This window comes from Cyprinodon variegatus, unplaced genomic scaffold (genome assembly GCF_000732505.1).
Source record: "Cyprinodon variegatus isolate N-32 unplaced genomic scaffold, C_variegatus-1.0 Scaffold300, whole genome shotgun sequence".
Classification (NCBI taxonomy): domain Eukaryota; kingdom Metazoa; phylum Chordata; class Actinopteri; order Cyprinodontiformes; family Cyprinodontidae; genus Cyprinodon; species Cyprinodon variegatus.
In genome coordinates this window covers 251,014-263,384 of record NW_015150753.1, presented here as the reverse complement: position 1 = coordinate 263,384, position 12,371 = coordinate 251,014, and the positions used below count along the sequence as shown (strand labels likewise).

Genomic DNA, 12,371 nt, shown 5'->3' with positions numbered 1-12,371 from the left:
CTGACATTTTGATTTAAAAAAGCTCCCTGGATGGGAAGCAAAATTTCTTCAAACTTGGAATCAAAGTCCAGTGGATTGTTTTTTAAAATTTTGAAATGCAGAGAGGATGTCAGCATGGTGTCCTGATCCAGTCTTTCTTAACACCAATACAATCACGAGTCTTTGAAGAAACTCTTTACAGGAGCAACATGACTTTCCTACAAAATCAGGACCATATTTATATATTGAAATATAAAACTGTACTCTTGGTTGTTCTCTTACAGAACAGATAAGTCTATATTTCCACAAATAATCAGTTTTTTCACCATTCTCAATTATTTTCCTTTCTCTCTGTGGGATGCCATCCGCTCTAGATCTCATGACTCAGATCTCCCAAAGGTCTTAGGAAAGCTGTACAGTGCAGCTGAAACACTAGTTATTAAACTTAACGACATTCAAATCAAAGCAAAAATGCTGAACCATCAAAGCAATGTGTTTTAAAAGCATTTGGCTGAATAAAATCACCCGCAACTGAACCAAATCATAAACAGGTCATATCAAAATAAAGAGAACAAATGCTCACATTAGCTTGACACATCAGCTAAATGCTTCAGATAAAAACCATGAAACATTAATTTTTTTGTTTTTACCAACATATTTAAAGCTATGTATATGTTAGCCAATGCAGTGTCAGAACATTCCAGTTGTTTCCAAAGCCCAGATACAAAAAAAAAATACACATAAATGTCCAAAACAATATTGGCAAATGCTCAAACAAGATATTTTACCACTTGTTAAGTATGAGGTCTTTGTGTATTCTGTGATTATTTTATAAGATAAACTTATTTGATCTTGGTCAAACGTAAACTGATTAAAATAAGTTAAATAGCCCGATCAGTGCTGCCTGCTAATAAAAGGAGCTAGCAGCATGGCTGAGACTACAGAATTAACTTTTTTTATAAACATCACAGCCCATCTCCAAACTGTTATATCTTCCTTTTTGTCAGGTTAGAAGCAATCTGTGGATCAACCCCTTTGGTGTCGGTATTTTCCACATTGCACTGGCAAGGAAATGGCCATCTAGAAGTGGTGTGTAAATGGAGCTTGTACTTTGATGTCTGCATTTTGGTATAAATAAGTAAGCACTGCTCATGCAGTAATCAGGATGATGTTTAAACTAACTCGGTTTACTGGTCCATCCATGTTCCAGCCTTTCCCTGCAGTCATAAAAGTTTGATTCTTGACAAGGGGAATGAAACACCCACACAGCCTGTTAAAATAGGCCTCTTCTATAGAGTAGCCAGTCCCAGCTGCAGATATAAGGGGAGTCATTTTGTAAGGTTGTCGAAATCACAGACATCTTTATAAAAGTCAGGCAAGGTATCGATCTTGCTTTCCTCTACAAACAAAATCTTCTACAAATCAATAGGACAATGCGACGGTTTGATACAGAGCTTCTTTCCCAGAGGCCACCTAAATGTCTGCTCTACAGTCTGATGAGGACAGTGCAGAGGCCGAGCTGTGGAAGCATACTGCAAATATATAAATGCATATATGCAGCAAATACAAAAAGTACTGCAAAAACAAAAAAGCACAAACAGTGAAAAATCCTACAGGCTGCAAAAACCACTGCTGTTAAAGCTGCAAAGTAGCTCTGCATAATTGACCTGCTTCAGACCACTAGGGGGAGACAATCACAGAGTCTTAATATGGATCTTTTGTAAAAACTTAAAATGTGCTATTAGAGGGAATCCTGCTCATCTTTGAGCTAAGGATTTGCCTTTACACACACACACACACACACACACACACAAAAAAAAAATTAAGTCCCTCTTTGAAAAATAAAATAATATTAATTGCTTCCAGAATTATGTAGTAATATATAATAAATGTAACACAACATGTTTGAACAAGGACAGTCTTTCAAGTGAACTCAAGATTTTTAGGTTACTTTGCAGTGCTCATGAAAATTGGTCCTTGCTAAGATTATTTCCTTTAACTGCTGGACCACTTTATCCAGATAACAAGCCGCATGGCCGGTAATTCTACATCTTTGACCTACGTTCACACTGCAGCCTGAAGTGACCCAAATCCAATTTTTTGGCCCATATGCGACCTGTGTCTGAAAAGCCAGGTCACATTCATCCGACCTGAAAGCCATTAATACCCGACAAAGGTCACTATGCTGGGTCTTGCTATGAAGAAGCAGCAAGAAAAACAACAACCTTGGCAGACGATGATGCAGAGAGCAGTATGTATGTTAAACCATCTTGAAAAGATTGTGTCTTTATGGTTGGGAAAGATCGCTAGATGCGCTCCGGCACTACCATCCATGTTTACTTTCGTAAACACAGAGCACTCTGGCTTGTGATGTCATTACGTCCTCTACTGCACATGCGGGACACTTGCGTTGTATGACTGCAATATATACGCATATATTTGGAAATGTAAACGGCAACGCAAAAAAATTGGATTTCACAAAAAAAATCGGAATTAAGCATCAAGGCCTGCAGTGTGAATGAACCTAAGAGAGATGGAGGAGTTAGGTGTTGCGCAAGTTCACACTGTTGAAACCATAAGTTACCTTGATGCCAAGATCCATGATGAAAGGCAGCTCTATGTTGAGGTTATTTAGACCATGTAACATACATCCATGTCTGTAAACAAAAATGGTTTCTGCTCTTAAAGTAAATACAATTGGGTTAAATGTTGAGTTAGTTGTTTCTAACTTAATTCAATGCAATGACAAATATAGGTCAACAAAATCAGATTTTAGTTGAATCAACCAAACATTTTCAAATTTTGTGTATGTATTCATTAAGTCATTTTTAAGCCTGCTTTATGCTAAGAACCTCTGTGTTTGTGTCACTTCTGCAGACACTCTGGTGTACCTCCCCAAAATTGTAGGGAGGAAAGTAAGGAGGCCTCTGATTGGTCAATTCTACATCCAGTCTACACTATGCATATTTCCTGTTTGGTACCTAATGGCAGAAACTCTGGCTGTAGTGCCATCCACAACACCTGGCACCCCTTGGACACTATCCCAGACACCGTGCAGGAAGCTACGCTCCGGCGACGGTCTGTCGGTTTGCACCCGAAGCCAAAACACGCAGCGCTATGGCCAGTCTTTGGGGAACACTCATTGGTGAACTGTGTGTCATCATGCTGTTGGATGAGGGGTTGTACACGGAAAACAACTCGTCAAACCGACACCCACAATCCTAGATAGTTCATGATTGTCCCTCTTGCGTTGTGGCGTGGAATAACGTAGCACAGACCACGCTTCAAATCTGGGCATAAATCAAAAATATCTGCGTCACACCTGCAACAAGTTAACTGCAATACACTGCTGTGGGAGTATAACCAGCCCTTTATGAGTGTAGATATTAATTGGTAGTAATGTCAACAGTCTTGTTGACAGTGATCGACTCCCCCTAGTGGTCTGGAGCTGTTCTGCATTGCAGAACCTAACTCCAGTTTTCTATTTGTTTTTACTTTTTTACTGAATTTTTCCTGTGGGTGTGTTGCTGAGCTTGTGTGTGAGCATCATTTATGTGCTTATTTAAAGCGTTTCAATAAATTTACACAGCATTTGTACTCTGTTGTTTTCTAATTTCTGTGGTTGGAACATATCTCTTTTGCATCATGTTTTCCTTTGCATGAGTTTGTGAAAATTTTGTCTTCGCAATACTTTCCATATTGTTACACCACTCAGCCACAATAGGAAAAGGAAGACTACGAGGTGAAGCAGGGGAAGCATTCATCTAAAGGCATCTCTACAAGCTATAATACCTCAGGACTCACTTTATTTACATAAGGTTTCCACCGATAGGTCTTAACTTCGCCTTGCTGCAGGAAACAGAAATATTTAGTTTCACCAGTTAAAAAAGAAAAGAGAATCTAATAAAAGTTTTTTCTTCAGTCGACAATCAATTCAGCTTAACCTGTAAACTGGTTAAAGGAGAAAAAATTGGTGTGTGATTAAAACGCAGATTTTCTATTTAGGCTTTTAGATTTTTCTGCATCTAATAAGGATGCTGTATTTGCTGCAGGTATTGCTGCACCTTTTACAGCTGTAATGATCAAAGTAGTGAGTATTAAACAAACTGCGTATAAAGTCATAGGGAAATGGCTGTTCCAACGGTTTCATTTCTGATTTCTCCTGAGCGGTGCAGGACTCTACACAAAGTGAATAAGGTCAATATGATTGGTTGTTTATCAAGGGGGCGGGATTGTTGTGGCGGAAGGTTTGCAAGCAAGTCTAATTGTGGCCGGTTTGTCAGAAGCATCTTGCTAACCAGTTAGCAACTTAGTGCTAGTAGGTTCCCAATGGGAAATTCCATTAAGACCAAATAGCACTAAATAGGTGACTGAGAAACGACACTGTCAAGGAACGCTATGGACAGAGGAAACGTGCAAGAGGAGGAGAGTTTAGAGTCGGAGGTCGTGGATGAGTCTCCTCCGTCATACATTTTTTATTCAGAGGAGGAAAGCGGGGACGAAGATGTTGTGGAAGAGGACGCCAGGGCGGCAGAAGCTTGGTTTGGTGTAGAAGGCTTCCAGCCGTACATGTTTGAGCCCTTGCCTCGCAACGCTGCCAGTTCTGTTAGCTCTATGCCTGCTGAAGACACAGACGTCCATCCCCGTGAACACTTGGACGCAACTCAACGGGAAAGGAAATGATTCTTATTTCTTATTTCAGCAGTTGCGTATATTAGCTGTGACATATGAATCAAGATGCTATGACTGAAAAAATCGGATTGACAGATGACCGTTGCAAATATTGGCCGAATTTAGGTGTTCAGGCTAACATAGAACTAATTGGCCTGCAGAAGATAACAAAAATAACACAAAAAACCCCCCGGTTTTTAGGCCGGGTTTTTTTTTTTTATAGAAATTTTTTACATTTTGGGACAATATTATCGGATAAAGAGTGCATTTATATACATGTTTAAGTCGAAAGGATTTGACTTTTGAATATGATTTCCCTACGACTTTAAAAGACGAAATAATGAAAGCAAAGTAATAAAACAGAGGTGTAGATCTCGTGCCACAAGAACTTCAAAACACCGTAATATATCTCATTACCAAGGCTATTGCTTAATACTTTATATACTTTAAAGGATAGTCATGAAACCCCAGATAAAGCTTTAGTTATACTAGCAAAGTTTTTTTTTTTAAAGATTAGACTCTAAATAAATTTTTATTGACCTTAAGTGAGCATATCTCAGCTGGATAATCCTGCAATTAACAAAAAAATTGCAGGATTATCCAAAAGAATTCTAAAATATGAATATAATTCTAAATTATAGTCACTTAGACCAAACATTTTTTACTGTCTGATTCCCTGAGCTTAAATTTTTATTTCTGCAATCTCTTTTATACCAGTTGTAAAGCTTTGGATATAGTTGGTTGAAAAGTAGGGAAAACTTTTTGCTATTCCACCTGTGAGGAACCCCCCTCCACCCCCCTCCATCCAAAGTATCTGAAGCGATGAGGAAGCGTACGTACCGCTGGGTCTCGCTGCTCCTCTATGGGGCTGTTTTTAGGCGTCAGGGTTACTGCCAGCTCCAGGCAGCCCAGGTCCTCATTGGGGAGCTGATGGTCCTTCAGCACCAAAGTCACAGGTATCGTCCTACAACACACAAGCATGTCTTTGTGCTCAATCACTGCTACATTATAAAAAAAAGCAGTTTTTACTCTGACCAGATCTGGTTTAGATGTTTAGCTCAATAAACAAAAAAGCTATTTTTCAAATTCTAATTATATTCAAAATGGAGCTACAAACATTTAGCTGTTTCTAGTCGTAAAGCTGGTTTAGATCAAAAAGGATTTACAAAAAGTGAGAACAAATTAAAAACAGGACAACATGTTTATAACCCCCCTCCAAAATGAACTGACTTTAAAATTATAATCATTATTTCCACTTTTTCAGTTTATTTCATTGTCAGGTAGGTTTAAAAAGATCAAGCAATGTTTTTGTATTTTTACAAAACAAAACTAATGTTATTTTCAACCTAAAACTGAACGCTGGGGTTTTATTGGGACTAAACGTTTGTTTGTATGTTTGTTTGCATTAGGAAAAATGATTGCCTGCTTACAAAAATGTTTCGTTTTTTTTTATTTTTATCACATCTAAATTTATTGATCGACTGATTAACTTTATTGATCTCACTTTGGAGAAATTTACTCATTGCATCGGCTCAAATAGTCAAGAAGAAGGTGCCAAAGGAAGAAAAGTTGCATGGGGGTAATATCTACACTATGTACCTTCTTTTTTCTTTTTTTTTCTAAAAAGCAGCATTATTATACAGGGTTATTGCACAGGGCATTTACATAGATGGGTATGTATCTATACAACTATTGCACAGGGTATCAAACTTAATGAAACAGGTTATTGTACAAGTTATTAAAATAGTAATTGCACAAGTTGTTACTATTGTAGTGTTGCATTTTATAGTCTGATTGCAGCAGGGATGAATGAGCTGTGGTAGCGCTCCTTTTTACAAACAGGGTGTAAAGTTCTCTGACCATCAAACAAATATCAGTGCATCTAAATAATATTATTTTAAGTATATACAGCAAGTTTGGAAATTAAACACCATTTTGTTTAGGCAATAATTCAACCAAACCAACCTGTACCAAGTCATCACTCTCTAAACATATACATGCTGATGTAAAACATAAGGTTTTATTTAGTTTTAAAGGAAATTCTTATTCTCAAAAATAAAGTTGAAACTATTCTTCCAAAGTCTGATAACAACTGCATCAGTGAGCTTAGAAAGAGAGGTTTTTACAGTAAACACATAGGCGGCCTTGCTCCTAATGGAATACGCCATGTTGAGTCGCCATCTTTGATAGCCAAAAGGGTCTAAATTGGGACTCGTCGTGAGACACCAAGTGACAGGTCATGAAATATCTTTCGCAATCATCATCTTCTGATCCATCAGATATAATACATTATACATCATGAAATAATTAGATGCAACATTTATACCTGATTCAAACATAAAAAACCCAATTAAATCAAAAAATGCACAATTAAAAATTAATGTTGCTTTTAATAATCTAAATTATGTTTAAAACTATTTAATAAATAATTACATTTCATTAAGCGTAATATAATTATTTCACTCTGTTTTTAAAACCAATGTTTCTATTTTTAGGCGTCACCAGTATTTTTTAGGTTACAGGCTGAAATATTTGGGAACTCCCTGGTCTTCACGATAAAAGTCTGCTTTGTTTTAAATAACAATTTAACATATAAAAATAAAATCCCTATTAAGACTTATCATTCATAAAAATGATAAATTAATCCCTAAATGTAGTTAGTCTGTATGAGTAATATAGGAGTATGTCATACAGATCCTACACAGCCCTAAAATCTGTCTGTTTATATAAAAAATTCTGTAGCTGTTGCATTTTTTTGAAAAAACTCCACCGCAATATAAGCTAACAGATATGTTAAAACCATCTAGAAATAAGTCAACTTTTCTTTAATTAAGTGTAATTACCCTTAGTTTGAGCAGATAAATAAGATGATTTGCCAATGGAATGAGGATTTTTACCCTTAAAGTCTTAGGGAAACGGCTGTTCCAACCGTTGCATTTCCGAATTCCCCCCAGTAGTGCACGACTTTACACGAGTGAATAAAGTGAATGTAATTGGTTGTTTACCAAGGGGGCGTGATTATTGTGGCGGAAGATTCACAAACAGGTTTGGTTAGGCCTGCCGAAGACAGAGATGTCCATCCCCATGAACACTGGGAAAGAACTCAATGGTAAAGTAAATGATTCTTATTTCCTTTTTCAACCGTTGCGTATATTAGCTGCGACATATTAATCAAGATGCTATGACTGAAAAAAATTGATTGACAGATGACAATGTAATTTTTAATTTCTTATTTTAAATGTAAACTATCTTGTACCATTGGTAATATGTCTCACTTACTTTCTCAATACAAGAACAAATTCACCTATTTTAAGAAAAAATGACTTATCTAGATTTTGATTTTTTCCAGTGAGTGAGGCGTTTGGCAAAATACAAATATTTCATTTTTTTTTTTTTTTAACCCAAACTACAGACAACTGGATCACATAGAGACATGCAACACGAAGCAGCACGAAGCAACACAGTGACAGCATGAAAACAGCACGCAGACACAGACAAGCAGCTATCATGAATCCTGCAGGCACAAATAGACGAAAGGTCAGCAGAGACCAAAACAGAAATGCCACCACCAACTACCACAGACAAGTAGATCACCCACACAGACTAGAACTGATCACAGAAACACACTGAATGAGTCTGTCTAACACTGGAAGGCTGAAGCTCTGATATGAGGAGATAAATTCACTGTTTGAACGGCTGGTAAAAACCCTGCACACAGTCACATCAACATCTAACAGACCTCTGCTGTTCTAGAGACTCCAGGTAAAGAAAAGCAGAACCCATGAAGTCGTCTTGAAGACCAAAGTCATAGTCAAACACCTGTAGGAGAGCAACAGAACATCTGCACTGATTCCTCATTCTCCTTTAAATCAAGGATTTCTTAATGTTTGCAGTCTGTCTGTTTCCTTTACCTTAACGTACAGAGGGTCGCTCAGACTGTCCACGACCAGCGTTATCTTCTCGTCCCAAACCGGGTTCAGGTTTTTGTGGATGGTCTTACTTCTAAACACCTCTTTACCAGCCAGCTTGAACTTCACGTAGGGATCACTGGTGCCTAAAAACCAAAAAGTGTTACAGAGCCATGAGCAGAAAAAGGATGAGAAGAGAAAGAAAGGCAGGGAAGCACCTCCTCGGTCCCGGATGGCCAGGTTGTGTCCTCTTTTCAGCTCGATCTCCAGCTTATACATCCCTGAGGACGGGGCGGCTGCCTCAGCAGACGTCCCTGAGGAGAAGGATGCCCCCATGCCCTGTCAGGAGAGATGGATGTGTTAATCACAAACAGTCACACCACAGCTCCACCTTAATGTAGACTCACCAACATTTAGCAGAGAAACACAAATGTCTTTGTGCGATAGTCGCAGTTTAGCCTTTAATGTCTCAGCTGTACACACACTTCATAGCGACACGGACCAGAGTGCCAAACTCATTTTGTTCTTCAGAGGGCTTCTGACAGGAAATTACACGATTCAAGCTTCCTCCCAACCAACCGCACCGATGGTGAGATGATGTCTCTTCCGTTTATGTAGTAAGACTGTTTCAAACCAGCTCCCTTTAGAGGAGTTATCAGTCCACAGACAAACTATGAAACTAAACTCTAACACCACTTCCATACCTATGAACTATGGCTTAACCTCAGTAGGAGACACACATTCACAGACGTTTGCAGACACGCATACAGGAGTGAATTCCCAATGTTGTGCTCAAGCAAATTTTCACATCAGATTTACCCAGAAGTTTCCACATGTTGAAAGCCCATAAAGGTTTATAATAAAATCTCACAATATAGGGCAAATGCTTGAGAACAAATATAAAGAAATAAGGAAAAGAAAGAAGTTCTCCATTATATTCTTTGTTTTTTGTTTGATTTTGTCTTTTATTTTACTTTGCTTTTGTAGTTACATATCTGGACACACATTACATAGCTGAACAGATTGGGTTAATAATTCAATTCAGTTTATTTCTATAGCACCAATTCACAACACATGTCATCTCAAGGCACTTTACAGTTCACCAGATCATACAGGCAAATTGATGCAAAGTTTTATATCTAAGGAAAACCAGTTGATTGCATCGACTCATTGACTCTTCAGCAATCCCTCACACCAAGCATGTTGTAGCGACAGTGGAGAGGAAAAACTCCCTTTTAAGAGGAAGAAACCAGCAGAACCAGGCTCAGTGTGGGCGGCCATCTGTCGAGACCCACTGGGGTTCAAGGAGACAGAAGTAGACACACAAAATGCAAATGTAAATACTAGAAAAGGGGCTGACAATAGTTCAAGTTGATGAAAGTGATAATAGTGATAAAAGTTATTGTAAAACTGAAGAAATGCAGTTTTTATGAAGATAGGATAATACATTATATAAACACTCTAGCTCTGTCCGTGTTTAGCTAATTGTATGTATACACCTATGTGTAAATGTAAACTATGTTAATAGGCAAAGGGGGAAATAAATTAACATGCAAATGAATTAATCATATGATAAAAAATTAAAATACACCCAACAATGACTTTCCTAAAAAACAAGGTTTTCAATTGCATTTTAACTTTTTTTAAAGCATTTAGATCCCATTGGTTTAGAGAAAGCATGCTCCACTATATATGTAACCCACAGTATTTAACACACAGTTTCCTGGCATTTTAAATGCCAGGAAACTGCTGTGAACTGCGCATCCTGTCATCACGCACACACACACACACACACACACACATCACTCATTTGGATCAATACTGATGACAAATGAGGGCTATAATGGATGGATGCAGAAAACAATCCAGAGTAAACGAACATCGGGGGTCGTTAAGTATTACTGGTGACTCATAATCCAAGTTGTTTACAGTGTGAATGACGGAGAGATCTGATGTTGGAAATAACAGAAAATGAAAAAAAATCATCTGAAATCTGAAAGGTATATATGTCAAATGGGGAACACCCTGATTCTCAGCTTAATTTATTTCAGAACTTTGACAGAATTTTTTCACCCCAGTAGTATTGTCCAATCTACGCCATCCATTGAAACTCTGCCTGTATGTATAACATCTCTTCTAGACGGCGGCACAGGAGCAACTCCAGTCTAGTTTGTTGTCCAGGTGAAGACAAAGGTATTTATACTCCTCCACCACCTCTACTTCTTCTCCCATGATGTTAACAGGATAAAACCTGTTCTTGTCTCTTCTGAAATAACAATCACCTCGCTTTTTTTGGTGTGTTTTCACACCATGCCACAAAGCGATTCACCAGCTCCCGGTACTGAGGTTATTGTTCATTTTTGATGCACCAAACAAATGCAGAAATATTCGCTTGATACAATTTGTTAATCAAATTAATTGTTAGTGACTCAATAAGATTAATCAACTTTAGATTAATTTATTATGGTGACCTTAAGGTCAAAGGTGATGGTACAGAAGCCAGGAACAGAAGGAAAGAGCTATAATTTTAAGGTTTTTGGAAGGAGCCAATATCTTTCTCCACTGTCAAATCAATGATTTACACAGTTCTTTTGTTCTTATTCTTATACCTTTCTTATAGCTCCTGTTAACTCGCATTAATACTCCATGTCTTGCTCGTTCAGTGATTCACCTGTAAGTTCAACAACTTTTTTTCCCCACAGTATGCCCCCCCCTGATCCTTTATGAACCTAAAACATTAAAGAACCATCCTCTCAGTAAAAATGAAAACATATCTATGCTTGGATATGCCTCTAAATGTTTCTGGAATCAGATCACAGTCAGAGAAATCCATTTGATTTGAGGAATTGGGATTTAGAGGAATATTGCTACCGGTGTAAAAAGCCTTTAAAGTCAGAGGTCAGCATTGCCTGCAACACAGTAACATGAATTGCTCAAAGTGTTGTGCAACAGTTACCTTTGGTAACATGTATAAGGAGATAAAGCAACACAGATGATGCTAATCTGAGGTCAGACTATCCACACAGTCAGGACCTGATAAAAGCAAGATGGAGCAATTATGCTAAACAGAAACCACATGTGTGACAATGTAAAAGTATCCATCTCTGCGATCAAGTGTTGTATGCAGCAACAGCTAGGATGTATTATGAACAGCTCTGCAGGGTTGGAGATCAGCCAGAACAGGAGGCAGGAGAGCAGAACCCACCTGCTGCACTGCTGATGAGAACACAGACAATTAAAGTGTGTCTTCCTGCAAGTATGAGAGCTACAGTAGCAGCCATTCAAAATGGCCCTTCCCAGTCAAAAGCTAGCCAAAGGGCAGCAATATCTCCTCCAACTTCCAGCCACTGACCTTCTCACGGGCGTGCATATTTTTTTTTACTGTGACTCCACCCTTTCAATGAATTACAGGGTCTGACCAGGAGATGTTGCTTCTCTTTAGATCGTAATGTCCACAAATCATGACAGAAATAACATTGTAGATGTTTAAAAAGGAACTGTAGAGGACTAGCCAAGGACCAGCCAGGGAGTAGCCAAGGAGAAGCCAAGGACCAGCCAAGGACCAGCCAAAGACCAGGCAAGGGCTAGCTAAGGACCAGCTAAGGGGACTAGCCAAGGACCAGCCAAAGACCAGGCAAGGACTAGCCAAGGACCAGCCAGGGACCAGCCAAGGACCAGCCAAGGACTAGCCAAGGACCAGCCAGGGAGCAGCCAAGGACCAGCCAGGGAGTAGCCATGGACCAGCCAAGGACCAGCTAAGGACCAGCCAAGGACCAGCCAGGGAGTAGCCAAGGACCAGCCAAGGACCAGCCA

The 12,371-nt window shown here is 38.7% G+C and overlaps 1 protein-coding gene across 4 annotated transcripts in view; it reads right to left on the bottom strand.

The window, feature by feature from the left end:
- The window catches only part of LOC107090568 (multiple C2 and transmembrane domain-containing protein 1-like), a 65,868-nt gene that overhangs the window by 23,655 nt on the left and 29,842 nt on the right, over positions 1-12,371 (bottom strand). For 3 of the 4 annotated variants that reach the window (XM_015384021.1, XM_015384022.1, XM_015384023.1), the window contains exons 2-5: positions 8,777-8,897; positions 8,562-8,704; positions 8,390-8,469; positions 5,491-5,614 (exon numbers count right to left, since the gene is read on the bottom strand). In XM_015384021.1, the coding sequence (XP_015239507.1) occupies positions 5,491-5,614; positions 8,390-8,469; positions 8,562-8,704; positions 8,777-8,897 (468 nt within the window). Of the gene's footprint in view, positions 1-5,490; positions 5,615-8,389; positions 8,470-8,561; positions 8,705-8,776; positions 8,898-8,965; positions 9,072-12,371 lie in introns of those variants that run through there. The other variant, XM_015384024.1, reaches the window with a different exon arrangement.